Here is a 25,936-nt window from a genome sequence, read left to right as displayed (position 1 = left end):
AAGTATTTTTGAATTTGAGTCGTGACAATAAATCTGAATTTTTTTATCATATTAAGAAATTTATCACGATAATTGATAAATACCTGAATCTAACTCTATACATTTACAGACTGCTTCAAGAACCCTGTAATTTTCCAATTAAGTTAGATTTCTTTAAACGTTATTTTTATGTTTTCCAGACCAAACCTCGTGTTCATGGTAAATCTAATTCTGTAGATCTAAAAAGAAATCAAAGATAATCACCCGGCTGAGTCAGTTCATTCACAGAAAACCAAGCAGAGCTCGTGAGTTTGAGGAAAAGACCGACAACGGGAAGCTCTGATTTCAGTTTCAGAAGTTGTCATCCGGGCTCTATGTAATTTCTGCTAAAACTCCAAACAGCAGGAAGATGCCTGGATGTGAGTTTCATGGCTGTGATCGCAGCACCAGGCAGTCGGGAGAATAATGGCACCTGGAGATTAACCCCAACATTTTGTATGGCGAGGAAAGGAAAGGGTTAAAACTACTTTAAATGAGCCGCTCGACCCAAATTTGTGTCAGATTACAGCAGAGAGTGTTAATATGGGCCCGGTAGAAAAGGCTGCAAAGAGACACTGGTTGTAATGGGAATGGTGAGGCTGCAGTGGGAGGCCGGCCGGCTGTCACACCACTGGATGTGTATGATTAAGTGCTCTCTCCTTGGATTAATAATCCATATTCTAAATGGGAGACTTTTTAAGCTTCATAAACAAATGCACTCATTTATAAGGGATTAACAGTAATCTCTCTATTTCTATCCTTTTTTTTAACCTCGCTCACCTCTCTCTCTCTATCCAACATTTCTCTACTGTTTTTTGGGGGCTTTTTTTGGTAGCAGAGTGTTGTGCGTCAGGCTCATGTCAGTCGAACTTTATCATTTTCCTCAAATTCAGAGCAGAATAAAACCGGCGGAGGTAAATCGCTGAGCAGATCTTGCAGCCTGGCCTTACTTTGCCACCGTTTCTAACCTCTCTCTCCATCTATAATCCTCTTTCCTCTTGCATGCATTTGGCATGTGGCACTCATGCTTCGCTGGTAAAGAGTCACATTTAATGCACATTATATTCTTTCCATTTTCAAATTCAGTGATTGGTTGGAAAAGCATCCAGACTAACATCACAGAGGCAGCTCTCCATCACTTACAGCATAAATAAAGCACAAACTAGACACAGAATAAAAAAACAAAAACAGAGTGAGATGCTTGAGTGGAAACTGAAAGATGAAAATAAATTCCAGTTTCAGTCTTGAGCGTCTTTTCTGACTGTCACAGCTCGTCCTTGCGGCCCGTCACCGTGTTTCTCTCTCTGCTCCGTTCTTTGAGCGCGTGGCTCCGGGCGTTGCGGCCCGCGGTGGCGCTGCCCTCCTTCTCCTCCTCTTCCTCGTCCTTCTTCAACGCGCTCTGTCCGTCGGCGGCCCACAAGGCCTCTGCTTCCTCTCGCTCCTGCAGCACGGATGCAAAATATATCAAAATGCTGATTTCAAGCTGGAAACTGATTTGGAAAGCAAATTCTGAAGGAGTTGTGGAAGAACAAAGTGTGTTTGTTTCTTGTTTTTAAATTCAATCTTGTTAATGTTTTGTGTGAAGTTGATGAAACTGAACTCAAAAACTTTTTATACACCAAACTCTTCAATCTAATCAACCTTGGGATTTTTGTGATGGAGCCAGAGTTGCGGTACATTTACCTTAGTAAATTTAAAAAAAAAAAAAAAAAAAAAAAAAAAACTTTTAAGAGTATTTTTACTATGTTGTACACTGTAAAACTTTTAAAGGTGATTTAACTTGAAAATTTAACTCAACAGAAAAATTGTTTTGGTTTTAACTCAGAAAATAAAGTTTATGAAGTTGATTTGACAACAAGAAGCAAATGTCTAAAATTGTTTTTTCAAGTTCTGATAATTCATCAATCTTGAATTGTGAGTTTTAACTAATTGCTGCAATTTAAACCAAATAATAATTATTTCACAATATGCAAAAAAAATCTGCTCTTATCTAGTTCAGGAGCATATATTACTCTATTATTTTCACTCACATTAAGAAGCTAAAATAAATATTTACTTTACTTTGGAATAACTTAAATTCTTGTTTCAAAATTTCCTTGTTATTTTCTGTAGGACATTTGAAACTGTGTAAAGTTTGGCTGTACACTTGTATTTAACTTCTAATTTTAATAAAAACCCAAAACTAAAGGTAGATGTTAAAAGGCTTGCAGTGAAAAGTGTTGACTCATGAGGCTGAATAAAAATGCAGGCCACACTTTTCAGATCTTAATTAGAAAAGAAAACTTCTAAATTTTCCCTTCACTGCGGTACGTTGTGTCGGCTTATTAGATAAAATCTCCATAAAACATTAAAGTTCACGGTTTTAACCTGACAAGACGTGGAATGCTTCGTTTCACGGCCGAAACCTGTATTTTTTTTTTTTTTTCCTCCCAGGTTTGAGTGAAATCACTAAATGTGGAGTAAAGAGGTGGAACGCCGAGTCCTAAATGGTTAATCTTTTCCAAGCGTGCACACGATGAGACCGCATCGACCGGGCCGCAGAACAGGCTCAGTAAATGCCCATCGTCATGCAAAACCAGCAGCAGATTTGCATTGTGTTCGAGCCGCTCCGATTATCCAACACCAGAGTCACGACACCAGCGCGCGCAGCCTCAGGTGTGACATAAGCGGGGAGGAGGCCGGGTCGGACCGCAGAGCTCACCATGTCCCTGTAGAGCTTCTCCTTGGTGAACCAGAGGGCCAGAGCGCAGCGCCGACCCCGGGTCACGGCCGTCACGCCGTGGGGGTTCACCGGCCCGGACGAAAAGCCCACCAGTCGACCACAGCTGGGCTTAACTCGAGCCTGCAGACAAGAATGAGGGCAAAGAAATCCAACATTCATCACGGCGTAAAAAAAAAAAAAGAGATCAATAATCAGCATATTTCAGATCATCAAAGTGACTCACTGTTACTGTTTTGGCGTCTCGCTTAGTGAACAACAACTCTCCTCCGTCAAAGTTATCGTTCAAGTAGAGAATGGCGCTGTTGGGTAAAAATGTTCCTCATTTTTACACACATAAAAACATTTTATTATATTTTATAGGATGTATTGATTTTAGACAGTTTGTTAGTGCAGTGACAGTTTGTTTAAATACCTTTTACATGCTGAAGAAGACTTAAAAAATTTATATAAATACATGAATTTATTTCATTTTATCCCTTTATCTTGAGTTTTATTCCAATTCACTCAATAAATATAAGTAGTTCAGGTAACAACTAAAAGAAAAAGCGAATGAACAGGAGCAGAGAGAAGTATAAACTTATATCTTTCCTCTATGAAGACAAACTCAGCTGTTCAACTCAGAAAACTATTAGATACAAAATTACAAAACAAACTATCAGTTTATTAAATGCCAAATCCCTTCATCAAAATGATTTTCAGTTTTCTTTTAAAGGCAGAAAGAAATTTAGATTTTTCCATAAATTAACACCTTTAACTAAAATGCATCTTTCCTGAATCTGATTATTTGAAAATCTCACTTCCTTTTAAGTTATATATGCTTTCTCTTTTTTTACACATTTGGAACAAAGTGACATTAAATCATGATTCAGAGTAAAAAATGGCCGAAATGGAGCAAATGAAATGAACACTGAGGACTAGTGGACCTCCGGTGTTCTGGTACCTGAGGTCTCTGTGTATGAAGGCAGGCGGTTCCCTCCAGCACTGTCTGGTTTCCGGCTCCAGCAGACAGTTATCGACATGGACCGGGTGAGACAAATCCATCCTGCCCTCCTGCTCACCTGGAAGGAAACAGACAAACAGATTCACGTTTCAGAACCGGCGTGGTGATGGACTGGAAACTGTCCTGATCCGGTCCAAAGTATCGACTCAGAAGCTGATTCAAGTATTTTTTAAGTTATCTGCAGATCTATCGCAATGAGCAACAAGTCTATAAATCCATAAATCAATAAACTGCATAATAAATTAAAACGAGCTCAAAAATTTCCAGCTGGCAGATTTGCACCTGACCCAGATGACCCTTGACCCTAAAGAGTGTTTCAACAATTAAAAAAGCAAAAGAGAGGACAATACGACTATATCACTTCTAAAACTGATATTCAACAAAAACATAGATTATTTCTTAATATCACACAGTTATAGAGTGAAGAAAAGACTTGAAAAGCTGCTGCATATTTAATAATAAAATGTCCTGTGCTTTGCTGCATTCAATCAATTTTTATCTCTTCACAACGACAAACTTCATTCATTAGAATTTCATGCAACACACCAACATGAAGCACCTGTATGATGATAAAGAGGAGGAAAAATTACACAAAGTGTTTTTAGACGTGCTGGCGCTCTGCTTTGGTTGCTAGGCGACGGGCTGGGCTCGGCTGGCGTTGCTCAGTAACAGCTCAGAGCTCATCGTTTGTTACTTAATCTGGAGGTTTTCGAAACGGTTAATTTTCCGGACACCAACAACACGTTAACTTATTTCCAGATAATGACTGGATGTTTTTTTAAGAGCTTGAAGGGTTTTTAAAAGCCAACTGGAAGTATAAAAATACACAAAATGTGATTTTTTTCACAACAGATTCCCTTTAAACTTCTCCATATTTCTGTCCCCGATTCATCTGGTGTTTTCCTCCGTCTGTATGATTGTCTGCTGCTTGTTCACTAATGTTGTATCAAAAAAAACAAAAAAAAAAAACGTCTGAGACTTTTAGGGTGCATGCAGCTGGATTTATGTTGAGACTAAATGTTTTAAGGCACTCTATGTGGAAATGCTGATGCTGCAACCTTTTGGAAATTAATTAGCAAAAGCTGATGATGTCAGTATTTAACCTGACTCAGAATAAGGATGGAGCGATTCGAGTAGGAATGGGGGAAACACTCGGAAACATGATGTGACTACAAAATCACCGTGTCGAAATGAAACTTCCTCTGATCCAGGACAGAATAAAGAGTGATTGTGATTACCCGTAGCGGCACTGCGACACACCAGGTGTGTGAAGGAGATGAAAAGCCCTGAGGGACTCCTGAAGTAGGAGTGCAGCAGGGTTCTCACTCTCTCTCCCAGCTCATGCAGCAGTCTGGTGTCTGACTGGTCCACCAGTCCTTCCTGAGACAGCTGGGACACAGACAGCAGGAGGACTTCAGAGATTTCACCCAAACAAAAACCTCTCCTATTGCTGCTCTCATCCTCTGATTTCCACCCACCTTCACAGCCCTGAGGACAGTGAGACCCTCGAACGTCTCGTGAGGAGTGTGGGGGGACCGCCGTCCTCTGTAGCCATCGCCAAGAGACGCCGCGACCTGAAAAGCACAACGTACACTGTAAAAACAACCACTTTGTCTAGTTTCTATTGCAAATATTAATATTGGAGACATGAATTAAGACAAAACTAACATTGACTAAAAGCAAGATATGAAATCTTGTTTTAAGTAAAAAATTTGTTGATATTGATAAAAAAAAAGTTCCAGATCCATTGGCTGATAATTTCATTTATAACAAAGGGAAATTAAAGTAAATTTGTCTTTCAATAGAACTACAACTTTGTCATCAATGTCAAGGAATTATTTACTTAAAACAAGCCTTTATACGTTACTGTTAAGTTAGTATAATCTCAATTCATGTGTACTAAAAACGTTTGACTAAAAACTAGACAAACAATTAGGAGTGCACCGATTTCAGTTTTGTAGCCCCTCGCTGATAACCGATTATTTAAAAACCTTTTTGGCCAATTTTTACATTTGTTTGTCTGAAATGTTGCTAATTATAGCAAAGAAGTCGCTGAATTTGCAACAATGGGGCGACTATTGTTGACTGCAAACTTGAGTCGATCTGACCTGGTGAGTCTTCTGCTCTTCCTAACAGGAGAGCAGAAGAGGGCAGTGGTTGATTTTCAGACCTTTTCCAAGGTGCATAAAATGGATGGCTAAGATCGGCTTCACGTGTAAAAACGGGCCGATCACCGATCTCCCAAAGTTAAGGAAATCGGTGCAAACCTACAAAAGCCTCTGTGTTGGAGGGAGAGTTGAGTTTTATTACAGTTGCCAGCTGCAGTATTTTATCACACTCCTTCTCAGTCATGACTCCGTCCAGAACGACCCGATTCGTCCCGTTTAGAGCATCATCGTCCATGGTGATGGTCACTCCCACCTGTGGAACCAGACCCCCTGTTGAGACCAACAACAGCAAAAAATGAGACAGAAGAAAAACTAAATTATGAAACGATGGAACGATTTTCTTGCCTGCATAAAACCCGCTGTCGTCCACTTCTTCTGGCTGATCTCCCTCCTTTATTTTCTCATTTATCATCTGTTTTTCTGCTCTGTAGGGAATCAAACACACTGAGTCAACCTCACATTTCAGGTGAATTTTGCCTCAGTTTGTCGCACCTCCAGTTTTCTCTGAGAGACTCAGGCACAACATCCTCTGGAGTCCAGAGATCCTGCAAACAAGATGATGAATAAACTGAGCAAACAGACGTTTACATGGTTTAAGTCGCTGCTCTGGGTGTCGGCGCTTACCGGGTCCGTGAAAGTAAAGTTCAGATTCTCCACACCGAAATACAACAGGCTCTTCTCCTGCAGCGACTGGTTGATGTATCTGGCAATTTCCTGAATGAAAACACAAACTTTTAGTCAAACGCGACTATTTGGATGAATGTTATTGATTAAATGATGTATAGATTTTATGCATTTCTTCTTCTGAAGTGTTATTTTGTAGTTTTTATCACTGTAACATCAACCAGCCAGTCAGACTAGAGTTGGAAATTAGCCACCTGCCAATAATCTTATATATTTACACATAAAGTGCTCTAAATAAATACATGTTATCCCATTTTTGGAAAAGAAATTTGAACTTAAAATATTTAGAGGGAGATTGCACGACTAAACTCTGATTTATGCTTTCCTTCATTTTCCTATCAGTGGAAAATAATAACACAAAACCACCCTGTTCAGGGTCATATTTCTTTAACTTTTTCACATTTTGTCTTGCTATTCAATGTGCTTTATAGTTTTCAAACTTTTTTAAAATTAGAAATCTGTTGTGTGACATACTATATTTAGGTCTGGACTTTAACTAGACCATTGCAGCACATGTACATATGCTCTGATTCCGCAGGTTTTCTTCCAGGATTGCCCTCTATTAAGCATGATGCTGCCTCCACCCTGTTTCCTGCTGTACAAAACATTTTGCATGCATCGCCCAGCATTTTCTGACCAGAGCAGCTTCTTCCACACGTCTCTGGTGTCTTCATGATGCCTTTTGTTCACTAATGTCCACTAATAAATTTAAACCGCCATTTATGTGGAGATTAAATGACAAACTGTTGGGCTCAATTTAATGATTAGATGATCTGAAGGCATTTGGTTGCACTAACTTCCATCAAAAGGAATCAAAGTATGAAGGCCTGAACACAAATCCATGCCTCTGTTTATAATATAATACAACAGAATATAATAAAAACATAATTTATTGTCTCGCAAAGGACAAACTCAGGTGTAACAACATCATCAGGTGTAAAGGTTCACAAAAAAAGTTCTTAAAGTGTAAAATATTATACATAAAACAAGATTTCATTCATAATAATAGTATATTGTACAAGACGATTACAGCAGTTACTTTGTAACTGAAATGCGAAGGATGTGCAACTGAGTCGGATCACTTTTCTAAAATGTTCATAATGTGCGTGTGTATTGAAAATAGCAAAAACAGACTATTTACAATACAACATATCAGTACAGATTTACTATTCCTTAAAATAATAATAATAATAATTCATTTATAGTTCTGTATTGGTTGGTGCTGGTCTTTCACACTAAGTCCAAATAAAATCCATGAAAGTTTGTGGTTGAAACAGGAAAATATTCAGATTTAGATTATCTGCCAATAAACGACCTCTAGAGTTTTACCCGAGCAGGCTGAATGCCGCGTGACTCCGCATCGCCCCCTAGTGTCTCATAGTAGAGCTGCAGGTTGTCTAAGGAGTCCTTGTCAGTGGAGTAAAACAGCAGAAAGGAGCGAAGTGTCTGCAGCGCTCCACTCACATCACCAGCTGTTGGAGAAACAAAAATCCACCATAAATAATGGAACAATAACTAAAACATTTCCTCTTTACTGAGCAAAGCCTCACATTTAAACTGTGCAATGTGAAGATGCTCAAGCTGAGTGGGTAAGAAGTCCTCCTGTGCAGAAATCCGTCCGGGTCGTGTGGCGACCTGAGTCACGCAGGACTGCCGGCATGAGAGGAGGGACAGGGACAGAGCTGGACAGACGAGACAAACGAACGTCCATATGTGTCATAAACAACGCTGGTCATTTCAGTACGTTCATGTTTTTACTCCTGATTGCTGGGCCAGACAGGTTTTTGTATATTTATTGATTTTTTAAATGGATGTTAATGTTTGGCAGAAATAATATGGGAGCTATATTAATATTATCATTAAAACTTATGACGGTATAGTCATTTTTTTGGAGACAATAAGGAGTCAATCAAAAATGTATTTATCCTCCAAGTTTGTAATTTTTGCAGAAGGAAAAACACATAAAATCAAATGAACAAATTACAAGTTTGTCTATTTCCTCCTGTATTTTTCATCTCTTTTCCCTGACATATTTAAATTCAACCAAACTGCATAAAGACATTAAAAGCATTGAGAAAATACACTAAACAATAATCCAGAACAAAGTTTTCCTCTCCTGTGGTGTGAAAATGTCTCATCCTGTGTTGTAAGTTTTCCCACCTGCAGCCTTTTCGAAGGCGCCGTCCACGCCGTCCACGCCCCGGTCCTCAGGCAGCGGCTGCGGTGAAACCTCACACTGCACCCTGCACTCGTCTGTCCGCCACAGAGTTTCATTCACACATGCTCTCCATTTCTCCGCCGCCTGCAGCCAGTCGGACGACGCTTCGTGCTGCATGGCTGCATCGTACAGAACCTGAGGGAAAACAAGGCGCCTGCATTAAAATGGAAACTTAGATGAAACAACGTCAGGAGCAGCAGTGGTGTATATTTTTAATCCTCAACGTTACTGCAACGTTTTCTTCTTTTTACAGTTTATCACATCACAACCTAAACCTTTGCTGTTTTTATTAAATATTTTTAAGGTTCAAAGTTTATTAAAGTCATCAACAAACATAGATTGGTGCATAACTGGAAGAAAAAATATAAAAAGTGTGCATTTGCATTCAGTTTTCTTTATTATAATAACCCTAAATAGAATTTTCCACTTCACAGTGAAAGAGTCATCACCACTTTCTGTTTTTCTATAACACAAAAACATAAATTTTTGAGGTTTTACTAAAACAAAATATAAATTTCAAGGTGTACAAATATTTCTGTAGGACGCTGTGCCTCATCACTGCATTCATTCAGACTTACTGCTGATAAACAGACCCTTTTTCTCATCTTACCCAATGTTTCTCAGCCTCTCTGTCATGGAAGTCGTCCTCCGCCACTCCCTCCATCCGCCTGTACTTCTCGATGTTGTTCCTCATCTCCAGGTGACTCGGGTTGGCCACAAAATACGTGTGAGCTGCAGACGCCGCCTTTTTCAACTTCTCCAACTGGTGTGGAGGAGGAGAGAATGTCAGACAAACCCTGGCGTGTTTCCAGAAAATACGACACAATTAACAGCCTAGAAGCTCATTTCAATTAAACATCACAGAATGTTAACTGTAGAGTCAATGGGAGCAAAAATACTAATATGTTTATTTACCAGAGCTCTGAGGATGCACAGTACGAGTGTTTGACAACGTATTTGGTCCAATGTACAGTACAGAACAAACGTTTGGACACACCTTCTAATTGATTTCAATTAGAAGGTGTGTCCAAATTGTAGATAAAAAAAGGAGGAAATTTATGCCAAAAACTTAAGAATAATCTCGGAAATTTTCTAGACACAAATGTGGAAATTTCTGAGGTCCACAAGTCAAAAATGTGCAAGAAGAAACTCAGAATTTCTTAAATTAATCTCAGAAATGTTCAAGAAAAACCTCTGAGTTTCAAACGTTGACTTTTCAACGTTTGAAACTTTTTTTTTTTCATGAAAATCTCTGAGATTAATCTCAAATGCTCAGAGTTTTTTCTTGCAACTTTTCAACTTTTGAAACTCAGAAAATTTCCGCATTTGTTTAATAGAAAATTTCAGAGATTAATCTAAAATTTTCTGAGTTTTTTTTAAGCAAATTTTTGAATTTTGAAACTCAGAAAATGTAATTGTTTTCTCTAGACAATTTGTGAAATTAGAAAAGAATTTCTGATTTTTTTGGCAAAAATTTACTTCCTGACTACAAAAATTTACCTTTTTTTCTATTTAAATGGCCCCAATATGCCATTGTACGGAAGATGAGTAGGACCACAATAAAAAGAAAAAATATATGACTTTTGATCTCAGAAGTTTAAAGTCAGATTTTTTTCAGTGCCTTTAATACTTCTTCATAGCATAAAGTGCATCTTACCTTGTAGTAAGTGACTTGTAGGAAGTTGTAGGGGTTGCGAGTGTTGAATTCATATTCGATGTCACTAGAAACAGGAAGCTGTCCCGTTGGGGAGACGGAGCGTCCGATACAGAACCTCAGACACTCGGCTTTTTGCTGAATCCAGTCCAGAGCCCAGAGGTCCCACATGCTGCCCTTCTCTGAGTCTGACAACACAGAAAACACAAACACATCTCACATCCAGCCATACAGCTTATATACCTGCTTAAGTGTGCTGTACTGGAGCAGGGCTATCAAATACATTTGTAATTTGATACATTTAAGTCTGTGTTTTAAAAAACTACATTTTTAAGTTAATTCAGCACAGATTTTCTGTATCGGATTGGTATCAGCCAATCCTAAACCTCAAATATCTCTATCGGAAGTGAAAAAAGAGGATCAGTGCATCCTTAGTTGAAACCTAAATTCAGCTGTGTAAAGTCTGACTGTTCCTTAGGCTGTTTTGAGTTTTCCTTGTTACATAAATCCCAACAAAAAAACAGTTTGTAGTTGTAGCATGATAACCTGAAAAAGTTTATGAATCTCTATGCAAACCACTGTACTTTAATAAACTCAACCAGCCTAGAAGCTAAGCTGAGCGATCTGATATTTATTCTTAATTTAGACTGACTGATTAATAAATATCTTCACCAGAATATAGTTATTATCTATAAACTTACCCAGTTTGTTGAAAGCCTCGGTCCCAGATGACACACAGTCATCATGACACTGTCTGCGGGCTCTCAGCAGAGCCTCCTTGGTCTGGATGGATTTCTCCAGCAGCTCTGCAGCCTTTGTCCACTCCTCTCCGTAATAAGCACGGACCCCGCTGTAATACAGAAAGTCATACGGCTGCAAAAGAGACAAAACTTTAGATCCGCTACCTGCGGAAGCTCTTACAGTGAGGGTAGATAATGCTACAAGAAGAAAACACAACGCCACGTATACAGTGAAGTGCTCAGAGCGCAGCGCCATGGTCCAAAAAGCAGATCCCACCGCAGCAGCAGAGGAGGAAGAGGAGGAGTGTCTGCAGATAATGACAATCCAGAAAAAAAATGAGCAAGTGTGAGAAATCGAAACCTCATCGTTGCATGCTACCAGTTCTTCACATCTTTTTTATTACCTCACCAAATCCGAAAGATGTGTGTAGAAATCAAAGCAAAGTAAGTTTGCTGGTTTGTTTTGAACTTATTAAAGGGACAGAGCATGTTTTAATTTAGACAGCGTTTGAAACGGCAACTGTTATAATTCGCCACCAGAGGGCGTGATTTTCTTTAACTTAACTTCTACTACCGTAAAAAAGAAAGTAAGTGCGACACGTCATCTCAAAGTCAACAGCCTGTTGGAATCTCACCGACAAGGCAAATATTCGGTCTCGGCTCGGCTGGATCTCTCTCTCTCTTTTTAAAGAAATTTCCTTAAAGCTGTCTAGATATCAAATGCAAAAAAAAGCATAAACAAGACAGGTACAGGTGTCAAACTTCAGTCCTGGAGGGCCACGGCTCTGAAACTTTTAGATGTACCTCTTCTGCCTCACACCTGAATAGAATAACTAAGTATTAGCAAGTCTCTGGAGCACCTATCTACACAACAAGAAGCTAATCAAGCCATTTCATTTCAGCGTTTTTGTACCTGTGGCACATTTAAAAACTGCAGGACAGCAGCCCTTGAGGACTGGAGTTTGACAATTAAAAAAAATAAAATAATCATGTCATCTTGATTTAGAGTTTAATATAAGAACCATATATTACAAACTGCGTTTTTCACATATGTAAATATAATCCAGACCTATTTTTGTAGAGAATAGAAGAAAGGAGCTCCATAATGATCCTTTTATTAAAATAAAAAAATTGCAAGATGTCCAATTTTAAACTGTTGTTTTGCATTGTTTTGTAAATAGCTCTGAATAATCCAAATTAGAGTTCACCAACCTATGAATTCTTTAAAATCTGAGATGAAAATCAGAAAATGGAAAATAAAATGCAACAAATTCTATGTCAAAGAATCATCAATCCATAGCAAAGTTAGAAAGGTGTAGTAAAAGCATATTTGGCCCAAACTGTTCCAGATATCTAGCTTGTCATAAAAATAACGTTTTCCTTTACAATAGGTTATCACAGAAATTTTAATAATTTCTATAAATTTAATTTAATCTTCATACGATTTGTGTGAAGTTTACAACAAATAACAGTGGGTGTCTTTATACTGTGTATTACGGTAAAAGCTGGCTGTTCTTTCGTTCGGCCTTCCTTCCTTAACACCAGGCATCGGCTCCTGATTCATTCAGACCAAACATATAGGAGAGACACCAGACTCCCTTTAGAACCAGGTAAACAACCGACTAGGTGTCCAAACTCAGGACAGCAACCGTCCCACGGAAAAGCAGAACTAGTCATTTCACCATGGCGGACGTTGGAGAGGTTTTGATGTCAGTTTTGTCCACAATTCGCGTCCCAAAGCCTGGGGACCGTGTCCACAAAGACGAATGCGCCCTGTCATTTTCGTCGCCGGTGAGCCTTTTCCTTTTGTGAAGCACTACCTCCACTAGCCAGAAGAAGAGTGTTAGTTTTCCAAATGTATTCATATCATGTGCTGTACTGTGACAAGAAAAAAATACCAGAGGTTTTCTACTTTGAACTAAATTTTCTTGTTGTGGCTAACTAGCAGGCTAGCTTGATGCTAAGCTAGTAATTCTCTGTAATGGAAAGTTAGCAGCGCTAGCCGTGTAGCTAGAAAACAAGTAAACTTTGTTTAATAGCTATGACTTTGAATGAGCTGAATTTAATATAACCTTGTCGCATACTTTAACCATTCTTTTCTGATCTCATTTTGTGCTGGAATTGTAACATAAGCTGCTAAGTAGTGAAGCTTAGCAGGTTGACAGGAGCTAGAGCAACGGATGCTTTGTCATCAAGAGCTACAGATGTGCTCCAACTTTAATTTCTTGTGTTGTGACTTGATGTTATGAATTATTCGCATTTTTCTGACTTTTGGTACATGTTTTATCTTGACAGGAGAGCGAAGGAGGCATATACGTGTGCATGAACACTTTTCTGGGTTTTGGCAGTCAGTACGTGGACAGACATCATGCTCGGACTGGTCAGAGGGCTTACCTGCACATTACCCGGACTAGAAAGGCTAAGGTAGATTTTACTGTGTAATATAATGTAAACTGTCTTTTCAATTACTCGTCTTCAAATTATAATAAACATTTATTTTGTTCACAGAAGGAGGATGAAAACAACTCTGGCTCAGGACACCCACCTAAGAAAAAGCCCACTAGACTGGCTATAGGTGAGTTTTCCTGAGGGAATGGATGAAAAGTTTGCACAACTTGTCAAAAATCTGTTAGAGATGAGTTGGAGCTAAAACAATTTTCTAAAACAAAAGTGGTACATGGTCACACAAAGTCACAATTTTGGTATTAGTGTCAGTTTATTGTGGTTTGAACATGAAGGAGGAAAAAATGCAAAGTTTCTTCACGACTCCTGTTGCTTGTGAGAAGGTGGGTTCTTTTTCCTTTGTTTTTTCTCTCCATTTCTAATTTTGGTCACTTTTCTCCCAGTTGGGAAAGGATCTTTCTTGGTTGCTCTTACAGGCAATGAACCAGAGCTGCAAAATGCTACTTCACGAAACTTTTTAATATTTGTATCTCGATATCCATGCACATAGATGTATTTTGCACGCGTTATTGATTTAAACTACAAATAATTCTATGGCATTTAAATCAAACGACCGTCAGAAAAAAAGCTATAACATTTAATGTAGCAAGCAGCGTACTTCTGGTGTGATTTAATGTTTTCCTGTTGTGTTCCCCCGATGAGTTTTTTCTGATATTTAATTGCACTCTGCTCTTTGTGTTTCTGCTTTTTTAAAACAATAAAATTCAGTCAAAATTTTGACTTTGAATATGGGCACATCACTCTAGCATTGGCTTTGTTTCCAGTGAGTTTTGTTATTGTTGGCCTTTTGCATCACTTTTAAAAGAAGAACAGCAGTGAGGGTCAGTGGACAACCAAATAGGCGTCTACTTCCTGTCTTCACCAGAACTCAGAACCTGGACCAGAGAGAGAAAACCTCAGAGAACCATGGAGGGACATTTCATGTCTACATCACATGTTGGCATCATTATTGTTTCTAATTTCTTCCAGGGATTGAAGGAGGTTTTGATGTGGAGCAGGAGCTTTACGAGGAGGACGTAAAGGTGGTCATTTTACCTGACAGACAGGAAGTGACCTCAGAGGACCTTAGCACAATGCCGGATGTTGTTAGAGAGCGGGTAACTTTTCATTTTTTTATTGTATTAAGAATTATATTCAGATGGTTACAGCAGCTGCAAAGCTCCTCTGATCTTACACACTACAAGTTTGAAGGATTTATTCTCTTGCAATAGGAGCATTGACTCATTATTTATTAGATGTTATTGTTTTGGCTCAAGGCAAATAAAAAAAGAACTTTTCAGATGGTCCACATGTTGCCAAATGGTTCATTGGGAACTCTTGGACTTTTATCAACGAATGTCTCTCCAAAATTTCTGTTTTTTTATTTTTGTTTGTAGCGTAAATAGTCAGAACCTGTACTCTGGTTTGCAAGAGGTTCTGTATTAAAATTGTAGAATTTAATTTTATTTTCAATTTTATCTGTGTATTATTCATTTACTCTCACTCAGTAACTTGAGTGTTGGTTTTTGCAACATCTACAGTGTTACCTTTCATTTTCACACCAGAGCCGTTTAAATAAACCTTGTAGTTCCAAGTAACTGAGACATTATTCTAACATTTTGTGCATCCTCTGCTGTGTTTCCAGGTGTCTCTGTCTATGTCGGGTATCATGGCAGCAGACTCAGTGTCTCACACCTTACAAGTTCAACAGTGGGACGGAGAGGTGAGACAGGAGTCGAAGCACGCCGCCAACCTTAAACAGCTGGACAACGGAGTCAAGATCCCTCCCAGGTGGTTTATTAAACTAATCAATGTGTTTTTATGAAATCTGTTACATAAGAGAGTTTTTAGATTATTCAAATAAAAACTTGCCCAACACAGTTGCACTTCCACACATTCACACGCTAAAGAACCAAGTGACAGCTAATCGTCTTATACCCTTATAACACAGTTCTGATCTGAGAAAATGTAAACCTAACTAACAGGAAACAGAATATGTTTTAATTTATCTTAAAGATTGATCATATTAGCAGCAGCTTCATTATTTAAGATCGTTACTCAATGTTTGAAATTATAGATTAGAAACTAATTCTTACTCATCCTGTGGAGTAAATCTTTTTAATTCTTTCCAAATAGGAAAAAAGAGGTGCCGGTCGGTTCATTTGGTAGATATTTTTGCTTAAAAAAGTTTATCGTCTTCAGAAAATATAGTTGTTAGTAAAAAGGTTGCAGCATTACAACGTTGGTTGTTAGCAATCTACTGTTTGAGACTGGTTTTGAGTCCAGATTTTCAGTGTAGAGGTGAAATGATTAATTGGATGAATCAAATATTGAAATAATCGTCATCTGATTTAGTAATCGATTAATTGGAGTATATAGCATCAAAAGAAGACAATTTGCTGAAAGAACTTGTCAGAGCAGTAATTAAGGAATGACACTTTATGTTAACAGTCATAAACATTCATGAAAACTCCCTTCATGTTTATGACAATGTCAGGTGAGTCTTATGCACACCTCTTCAAACAAAGTGTTACCAAACATTGATATTAATCTCAACAGAATTTTTTTATGTTTGTCTTTTTTTTAAAAGATTTTATAGTTGGTGTTTAGGTTTTGTTCATACTGTCTTCTAGTAACATCTTTACCAGGTGATGTCAAATTTTCTGTCAACTTTAAACATTTTTAATTCAGAAACACTTAGCGCCTCTACCAGCGGGTTTGTCAGGTTTTCTGGGGAAACTCTGAGGTCCTTGTTTTACATTCAGCCTGCAGGACTTTAGCTTTCTCTGTAATAATAGAGTTCAGAGAACATGGACTCTATGACACTCACTGGGTTTTTTTTTTCCCCCAGTGAGTGTCAGAGCTTTGATATGTGAGGTTTTAATCTTCTCTCCGCCTCGGCAGTGGCTGGCGGTGTGAGGTGTGTGACCTGCAGGAGAACATCTGGATGAACCTCACAGACGGCAAAGTGCTGTGCGGTCGTAGGTACTTCGACGGCTCCGGGGGCAACAACCACGCCCTCCTCCATTTCCAGGAGACTGGATACCCGCTGGCTGTCAAACTGGGCACAATCACTCCTGATGGTGCTGGTAAGCTGAGGACCCAATCATGAGCTTTCAGTAGTAAAGGTTATAGATTTATCTGTATTCTGGAGGCGCTGTTGCTTTGTAAGTTTGTAAATGTGTAAACCAGCAAAGGAGTAATAATAATAATAATAATTCTTCTAGAGATATAGTTTGTCACTAATCTGCTTTCTGTAGGTCACCCTCTGTTTTCCAGTGACTCGTATCTAATAGACCTTTTTTAAATTTGCTCCAGTGTTCAGGCCTCTACATTATCATCTATAATAATGACTTGTAGAGCAGGTGGAAATATTTGTTTCTTCTTTGAATATGTTGGTGGTAAAATTATTTTTAGCTGCAGATGCATCCTTCGCTGCAAATGATCAGACATTCACTAAAGGAAAGCTACAATATAGCACTCTAGGAAATAAAATGCTTATTTATAAAATTAGCTGAATTATTTATTTGCATTTTTATGTGTTTATAATATTACATTAAAGATTTGTTTCATGATGTTGTATAAAAAATGGACACAAAGAGCCCATTTGAAAAAATCTTACCAATTAATTACCAGAATAATTGATGACTAAAATAATTTAATTGTGGAAAATGTAATTTCTGTCCCCTGACCTCCACTAAGATTCTGGGTTCCCATCAATCTTTTTTTTTTCCCTCTTTTTCCAAATGTTACTGATTCTGGAAATAGATTTAATCATAGATAAAGTCTATTGATCAGTTCTGTCAGCATTTCAGCTCTTGTTTAGTCTCTGTCTGTATGTCGTGGTTCTCAGTTATCATCCCTGTTCTGTTTGTCCAGATGTGTATTCATACGATGAAGACGACATGGTGCTGGACTCCAAGTTACCGGAGCATCTCGCTCACTTCGGCATCAACATGATGACCATGGAGAAGGTACACGTGTAACAGTCGACTCCAGAAGGTCGAGTTGTACGACCAACAGATCTTCTGATTCTTCTGTCTTATTTCCAGTTTCTTAAATCTGTTTGATACCTTGACTTGATCTAGTTGAGGAGATTAATAATCCTCAACTAATTTAGTAATTGAATAATCGATAACTAGAGTATACAGACTCAAAAAAAAGGGCGATTTCCTGAAAGAACAACATATTCAGAGCAGCAGTGAAGCCAAAACTGTACAAAAATATATACATTTTTAATTTAAGGAAATAAAAAACACCTTTGTAAATATGTTCTACTCAGAAATGTGGCATGTTTTTTTTGTTTTTTTTATTATTTTTACAGAGTTCAAATTCTGTAAGAAAAACTAAAATTACTATTAAGCAGCTTTTAGTATCCATTTATTAATTGATTAATCCAGAACAATAATCAATAAATCAGCCCGACACTGTACTGATGAGTCAAGCAGAAAGAACTGAACTTTTCACATGATGATGTTAAAGTATTTTTTTAGCTGCGGATTCATCCGATACTACAAATGATCAAATGTTTGGTAAAGGGATGTTATCTTGATGCATTTTAGGCAATAAAATGTTTATTTAATTTTTTTTTAAAAAGGAAGTGAATTGTTTATTTGCATCTTTTAATTTTGTCTCTTATATTTGTAAAAAAAAAAAAAGAAAATGGCACAAGTGGTTAAATAAAAAATTTGCACAATATGCTAATTTTTTTATCCGATTAATCGATTAATCAGAATAATTGATTACTAGACTCATTGTTAGTTGTAGCCCTAAACTGAATTGTAGCAGATCTAGTCAGATTTTTATATAGAACACAAAATCAACTATATTTTGTGCATATGGATGATTTTTATTTTATTTTTTTTATTATATTGAGTGTCCAAAATTGTGCACACTCAACATTTTGCACATTTTTGGTGTACACAATGTGCTTGCACAAAATAAAAACAGAAGTTCATGTTGCTGTCAGGTCTGACAGGCATGTAGTAGTATCTTGTTTGGACATTACACATTCAATTTATGCATATTTTATATCAAATTTATCTAGTAGTAGAAGCACATAATCTATTAAGGCAGCAACATATCTTCATTTGGCTTCTTTTTCGCGACACCTGTATGTTTTCTGAATCCCTGCTGCTTTTAATTTCTTTGCCAGCTGCTTCTCCAATGCAAACCACAGATTGCACTAATGTCGACGGCTCAGATCTCCATACCTCTCACTGCGCGCTGAAATGTTGTTTTTATGATATATTTATGCATTTGCCTAATGATGCTACACAGACAGGCTGCAGGAGAAGTGTTGCAACTCTTAGTGTTGAGATTTAAAAAGTTCTTGGTTCACACTCTGTTACCTTCGTACAACTGGACTCACCCAGTGTTTGTTTTCACCTCTGAACTCTCTCTTTTCAGACTGAGCGGACGATGACTGAGTTGGAAATTGCTGTAAACCAGCGAGTGGGGGAGTGGGAGGTCATCCAGGAGTCGGGGACGACCCTGAAGCCCATGTTTGGACCCGGTCTGACGGGTATGAAGAACCTGGGAAACAGCTGCTACCTCAACTCCGTCATGCAAGTGCTCTTCACCGTCCCAGACTTCCAGAGCACGTCAGTAACGCCATCTCTTTTTTTCCTGCTTTTATAATCTGAAACTGTCTTTCTAAGCACTTAGTGGTTTTTTAGACTGACATGAAATGATCACTTTAATGAAACTGGAAGGATCAAATAATTCAGCCTGGTTTATATTATTTTAAAGGAGTGAAGATGTTATTTATTTATTTATTTATTTATTTATTCCTTACAGATACGTTTCAAACATTGACAAGATCATTGATGAAGCACCAAGTGACTCAACCCAGGACTTCAAAACTCAAGTGTGAGTGTTTTCAAAACGGACTCTGATATCTCCATAAATTATCTGAAATCTTAGACACAATAGTACTTTTCCAGAATCTACAATCTGTGTATCAGATTCATATTTTCATTGACTTTGAAATCACCTAACAGAAACGTACCAGATTTGGTGTGGATAGTACACTTTAAAACAATCTGTTTTTGTTTTTCTGCACAGTTATTATTCTCACCTTTGAAGTTCTCCTTTAGGATTAGGATTAGGTAATACTAAGAAGCTAACAATAAAACTTTTATTGTTTAGGTCATAATTCTATTTCTACTAGATTCAATATTGATTTAAATACTTAAAAAATGAATTTATTTTATTTAAATGGACCAGTGTATATTACTAAATGTACAATATTTTTATAAATACACAGAATTTAGCAAGATGCTAATTTCCATCTGCAGTCTGGTAAAATAAACAGCACAGCAATCAAAGATAATATTAATACAATTTCAATAGATTCACAGGGTTTCCCAAATTGATATTGAATCTGGAAAAAATTAATTGCAATACATTAATGACTCAATATTGCTATTTAGGACCACAAACTTCAGGTTGAAAAGTCACTGCTACTGTATTTGTTGCTTTATTTTGGCCAGGCTCTGTTGAAAAAGATCATTTAAATCTCAGTGGGTTTTTATCCTGGTTAAACAAAAAATAAAATAAGCCTTTCTGAATCTCCTTAATGACACATTTGGATGCACTGACGTCTGTTTTGTTTGTTTATCCAGAGCCAAGCTCGGTTACGGCCTGTTGTCAGGAGAATACTCCAAACCTGCTCCAGATCCCGTAGATGAAGTCGGTTCACCTGAACCCAGAGTGAGAAGACGTAGTCTTGCAATGCTCATTTTGGGAATTATAAATAAAACATATTTAATATCTAAAGCAGTCCAGTTTAAATTCTGTTTGTGTTTTTCCTGCAGGGCGACCAGGTTGGGATAGCACCGCGGATGTTTAAAGCACTTGTTGGGCGGGGCCACCCAGAGTTTTCTACCAATCGACAACAGGATGCTCAGGAGTTTTTATTGCACTTCATTAACATGGTGGAGGTAAAGATACTCTCTCAATCTTCCTCCCAGAGTGTGCATTCACACCATCCCTGTTTAGACTGTTTTGACCCAACTTTAGTTTGACCATCAGGTGTGTAAACACCCGTTAGTCCTCAGCTTCCTTATTAAATGAACCCACCTTTTCTTTCACAGAGGAACTGTCGCTCCGGGCCCAACCCATCTGAAGCCTTCAGGTTTTTGGTGGAGGAGAAGATAGTTTGTCAGCAGTCACAAAAAGCCAAGTACACACAGCGGGTGGATTACATAGTACAGCTGCCCGTTCCCATGGACCAGGCTGCTAACACAGGTGAGCTGCTGATAAACCTCCATGTTGTTCTTTATCTTTAGTTTTAAATGACATTCACCACATCCATATGTAGAGTCAGATGTTTAAATTAGGAGTACAAACAAGTAATCTACTGGATCTGGTCCTGTTTTTTTTTCTTTGGTTTCCAGAGGAACTTAAGGAGGCAGAGCGCCGCCGTGAGGAGGGGGACTCATCAGCGCCGACAGTGCGAGCACAAATCCCCTTCTCGGCTTGTATGGCGGCACTCAGCGAACCAGAGATGCTCACAGACTTCTGGAGCTCAGCCGTGCAAGCAAAAACCTCTGCTACCAAGTATGGAACTAAACAGCCTGCACATAACTCAACTCTGATGACCTAGAAGAACTTATCTGTGTCATCTCATTTGTCAGAACAACGCGGTTTGCCTCTTTCCCCGATCACCTGGTCATACAGATTAAGAAGTTCACCTTTGGCCTTGACTGGGTGCCTAAGAAACTGGGTGAGCAAAGACACTGTTTGCTGTTTGTGTGAAACTGAGTAAGTCCTCATCTTTAATCGTCAAGAACGAACATTTTGATGAGTTCGGAAAGTTTCAGACAAACGAAAAGTTTCGATATAAACTTTCTTAGTGTCACTTTCGCAAAGAAAATCTCGTCACCATGAAACAAAAGTTTATATTTGTGATAGAAATGAAGTGAATTTCTCTGGACAGATGTGAGCATCGACGTTCCCGACACCCTGGACCTGAGCGCCCTGCGTGCGACCGGCCAGCAGCCGGGGGAGGAGCTTCTACCTGAGGTGGCCCCGCCCCCACTCATGACCCCAGATGTGGAGGTCAAAGGTATCCTGGGTTCGCATGGCAACGAGGACGACGACTCGCTCTACTCCCCGCTGCTGTGTCAGTCTGTCTGTCATTTCTGCTCCTTTTCTTCTTCTGCCACTTTTTTGTCCTCACTTGTTTTCCTTCTTTTCCTTTTTCTACCTTTTCTGTTCTCATGAGTCCGTCCGTTGCCTTTTTAGTTCACAATTTTTAAATTAATTTCTCTTTTAAAAAGAAAACATCTGTTTGGTTTTGTTTTGTTTTTTTAACTTGTTTTTTATTTTATTTGAATGTCATTTTTCTTTTACTAAGTAACTTGAACTTCAAAAACACAAAATCTTACCAAATATTTTTTGTCTAGTTTCTAGTGCAAATATCTTATTATACTTGGAAAAAGACAAAACTATCTTACAGTTAAATTATCAGCAAAACGTAAGAGTTTGTTTTAAGTAAATATTTCCACAATATTGAAAAATTACTGCAGAAAAATATCTTGTAAATTTGTATTTTCTTGGCACCGTTTACAGATAAAATCACAAAGTGCTTCACAAAGCATACAGGAAAAGCACATAAAAAAATGACATAAAATTAAATTTTATGTAAATTTTTTTATTAATTTGTATGAAGAAATTATATTTTTAAAACAAGCTGATATATCCTGCTGAAATCTTGTGTTCAAGTTTATTTGTATATTTTCACCAGAAATTAGGCTATAAAAATTGGTAAGATTCAGATTTTTAGTTCAGAAAAATAGAAAGTAGCTAATCATAAAATAATTCAACTGTTTCCTGTCAACTTTATCCCAGCTCCAGTCCTTGATGACTCCACTGTGTCCCAGTTATGTGAAATGGGATTTCCACTGGAAGCCTGCAGGAAAGCGGTCTATTACACTGGGAATACTGGAATTGATGCTGCCATGAACTGGATCATGAGCCACATGGACGATCCGGGTGTGTAGAAACTGGGGATCTTCCAGGCAGCGTTCCAATGGGCTCTTTATTCAATCTGTTGGTGCTTCTGTCTCCTGGTTCTCTGCAGACTTTTCGGCTCCACTTGTGTTGCCAGGCAGCAGTTCTGGACCTGGAACCACTCCCACAGAAAGCCTCTCGGAGGAACATCTGGCAACGATCGTCTCAATGGGCTTCAGTCGAGATCAGGCTACCAAAGCGCTCAGAGCAACGGTTAGTTTCACAACGTCCGTTTAGAGGAGGGAATTGGCAACTTGGTTACATTTGGAAAATCTGTCTGATTATGCTGCTGGGTTTTTCCAGTTTTATTATGGAAAACTTGATCTAACAACTTTCAGTTTCACTTTCTTGTGATGATGATGTTCTCCTGAGAAGCAGCTCCAGGCTTTCTGGATGTATTTTGTTATTTTTATTTGGACTTTTTAAGTCATTAATAAAAGTATGACTGATTAAACTTAAAAAAATTATGTAGCTTTATGTTATTAAAGCTGAAGTTTAATGATCAGTAATATTTTTTAAAACAAATTTATGTCGGATCATAATTTCTTGGTTAATGTCAAGTTGTCATGACAAAGACATTTTGAATAATGTCAACTTTGTGTTAAAAGTGTCATGATTTACCGAATGACATTTTCTGACAACAGTCATAAATATTCATGAAGACTTACTCATGTTTATGACAGTGTCATTACAGTCTTATTCACAACCCGTCATTTAAAGTGTTACCCATAACCTTAACATTTTGCAAGATATTTGCTTAAAAGTTAAGCGGCAAAAACTTTAAGAATCTGATGAGGATGAAGTGATTCATTGATCGTCACTGAGGGTGTCTCTGAAGAAGCCATTTTCAAGTAAGAGAAAAGGCTGAGAAAAAGGAAAAGCGAGAACTTGTGTGGTGAAGGACGAGTCATGTCGATTTTGAAGCATTAAGAATGATGGAAGGTCTGCTGTTAACTGTGAAAATCCAAGGAGGATCCATCAGGGTTTTATATTTACGTTCCAGTCATTGGTCTGCAGATCCATTATGCAGTTTTCCTATTTTAGGAAAATATCTTCACATTTACATTTAAGATACTCAAAAAAAAACCTTGACTTTTTAGTGGATTTAATCGATTTGGTCATACGTTACATTGATCTCTGTTATAGAGTAACGTGCTGGAGCGTGCGGTGGACTGGATCTTCTCTCACCTGGACGACCTGGACTCCATGGAGGTGTCCGAAGCCGGGCGCTCAGCCGCAGAGAGCGAGGGTGGGAGGGATCCTCCGCCTGGACCTCGCGTCAGAGATGGACCAGGAAGTGAGTTAATGAGAGACAGGCGGTCAGAATTACCTGCCATCTCACTCTGTAGAAGAAAAGTTACAGGTTAGCTTTGTTCATTTAATGATGAAGCATAAAGGTTTTCTTCCTTTTTAGAGTACGAGTTGTTTGCATTCATCAGTCACATGGGGACGAGCACGATGTGTGGACACTATGTCTGTCACATCAAGAAGGACCAGCAGTAAGTTTGTCTAAATATTACTAACTTTCAAAGTTTCTTTAATAAAACTACATTTAATCATCAGGTTGTAATAAACCCATTTGGTGGAGACCAGTGACTAAATGAAATCTTTATTTAGAACAGCTAAAATATCAGAAATAAGATAAAATAATTCAGAAGAAAACAAAAAATATAATAACATAAAAAACACCTTTTTTCGCCAGTTTGGTGGATGTAGGTGTAGGAAAGGCTTTATCAGCTCAACCTCTAACAATGACTCAGTAAGGTTGGTGGCTTTAACTGACTCACTCGCTCTATGGTTACCTAGCAACTCATTTATTCTGTGGTTACCTAGCGACAGCTAGTTGAGTAAGTTGCCGACAGTTTCACTGCTTAAAAATAAAAAAAACTGTTTTAAAACAGGATAGTTCACCCCATCAGTCTGGCAATATTTCAAATATAAAAAAAAATAAAATCCATCAATTGATATAAAAAACTTATCAAAGCTACAACACTTCACGTATTTTATTTTAAGTTTTATTTTTCTAAATTAAATTAACTTACCCAATAAAATAAACTACTTCTTTATATTCAAATAGTTTGAGAAGCTGAGCTTGTTGTCCTATAAATATATAATTTCCTCAGAGTAAATAGTCCTGGTAAAGCTTGAGAATCATGTAAATTGTAAGTTTGCACAGTAGATGGCATCATAGTTCACATAAAAAAATAAGTCCTCACAGAGAGGCTTCCTCGTCAAGATTTAAATATTTATTTCTTTTTCTTTCGCCTCCACTGTTTCCATTTGTGATCTTTACATACTTTGAAAAGCCTCAGCTGGTATTTTACTTTCCAAAATGATTCACTGAGTGATTAAACGGATTGTTGTATGACTCTGTATGTATTTATTTTCCCCCAGATGGATCATCTTTAACGATCAGAAGGTTTGTGCTTCAGAGAAACCTCCCAAAGACCTGGGCTACCTTTACTTCTACCGCAGAGTGGCCGACTGAGGCGGGCCAGCGTTTCACTCCAGGAGAAGACGACGCCAACAAAACCCACAACAGCAAGCTCTTAAAAACGCTCTGGCACGCTTCACAACTGACAAACATGTAAATAAATAAGTTCCTCAGATTGCTTATAAACACACTTTAATAAATTGGTGCAAATGTACAGATAAGTATTGTTGGGGGTGGGATGAGGGAGTTGCTGTCTGTCTGTAGCCACTGATAACAAACCGCAGGCCTGATGGAGGATAAACTCACCAGAGCAACTCTGAGTCAAAGCCAGAGCTAATCGAGACTAGTTTAACGCAACATTCGGGTTTTACCCAGACAAAATATCCACCGCGTTCGGAAAAGTTGAACAAATGCCCCAAACATGCGCCCGACTCGGACGCTGAGCTCATGATTGACATGTTTACGCAAGTGCTTATCTGTCCCGACTATTGATTTCCACTGCCATCGGTAGTCACTGCCCGTATTCACTGACATGTGACGCTTCCAGGCCTTTGTTTCTTGTTTGACTGGAACATTGCACCACTTTAGTTAGACTCAACCTCCTCTACCTGTTTAAGTGCTAAAAACACTCATAAGAAAAAAACCCGGTAAAACCGATAAATCAACATGTTTTTCCATAAGCGTCCGGTGAGGGTGATACTAGGGTGACTTGTGTTTTATTTTGAAAACAAATGCTTTGTTACTTCTGCTGTGAAAAATAAAGATTTCTCTCTGTCAACCTTGCTCTTCCGTGTCTTTCAACTCCTCATTTCTTGGATTTCCCATTTTCTGACTTCCC

The 25,936-nt window shown here is 38.2% G+C and overlaps 2 protein-coding genes across 2 annotated transcripts; one reads left to right on the top strand and one right to left on the bottom strand.

Moving 5' to 3' along the window:
• Window positions 1–1,046: 1,046 nt before the first annotated feature.
• Window positions 1,047–12,768, bottom strand: p3h3 (prolyl 3-hydroxylase 3). The gene is given in 18 exon segments (XM_044116844.1): window positions 1,047–1,459; window positions 2,720–2,860; window positions 2,964–3,039; window positions 3,681–3,798; window positions 4,979–5,129; window positions 5,219–5,314; window positions 6,051–6,178; window positions 6,254–6,333; window positions 6,401–6,453; window positions 6,533–6,622; window positions 7,922–8,064; window positions 8,143–8,274; window positions 8,753–8,945; window positions 9,421–9,573; window positions 10,468–10,652; window positions 11,166–11,512; window positions 12,702–12,741; window positions 12,744–12,768. Coding segments are annotated over 18 exon segments (2,328 nt in total). The 3' UTR covers window positions 1,047–1,282.
• Window positions 12,722–25,876, top strand: usp5 (ubiquitin specific peptidase 5 (isopeptidase T)). Its single transcript, XM_044116838.1, has 20 exons — window positions 12,722–12,995; window positions 13,500–13,628; window positions 13,713–13,779; window positions 14,637–14,764; window positions 15,292–15,437; window positions 16,551–16,735; window positions 17,526–17,620; window positions 19,056–19,249; window positions 19,446–19,517; window positions 20,273–20,360; window positions 20,465–20,590; window positions 20,744–20,897; window positions 21,047–21,209; window positions 21,287–21,375; window positions 21,589–21,717; window positions 22,503–22,646; window positions 22,735–22,877; window positions 23,811–23,961; window positions 24,079–24,163; window positions 25,059–25,876. The coding sequence occupies exons 1-20, from the start codon at window positions 12,888–12,890 to the stop codon at window positions 25,150–25,152; spliced, it is 2,490 nt and encodes an 829-aa protein (XP_043972773.1). The 5' UTR covers window positions 12,722–12,887; the 3' UTR covers window positions 25,153–25,876.
• The last annotated feature ends 60 nt before the right edge of the window (window positions 25,877–25,936 follow it).

Source organism: Gambusia affinis, linkage group LG05 (assembly GCF_019740435.1).
Source record: "Gambusia affinis linkage group LG05, SWU_Gaff_1.0, whole genome shotgun sequence".
In the NCBI taxonomy this organism is placed as follows: Eukaryota; Metazoa; Chordata; class Actinopteri; order Cyprinodontiformes; family Poeciliidae; genus Gambusia; species Gambusia affinis.
Note: the sequence above shows the minus strand (reverse complement) of the source record. Positions and strands in the feature narration are given on the sequence as shown.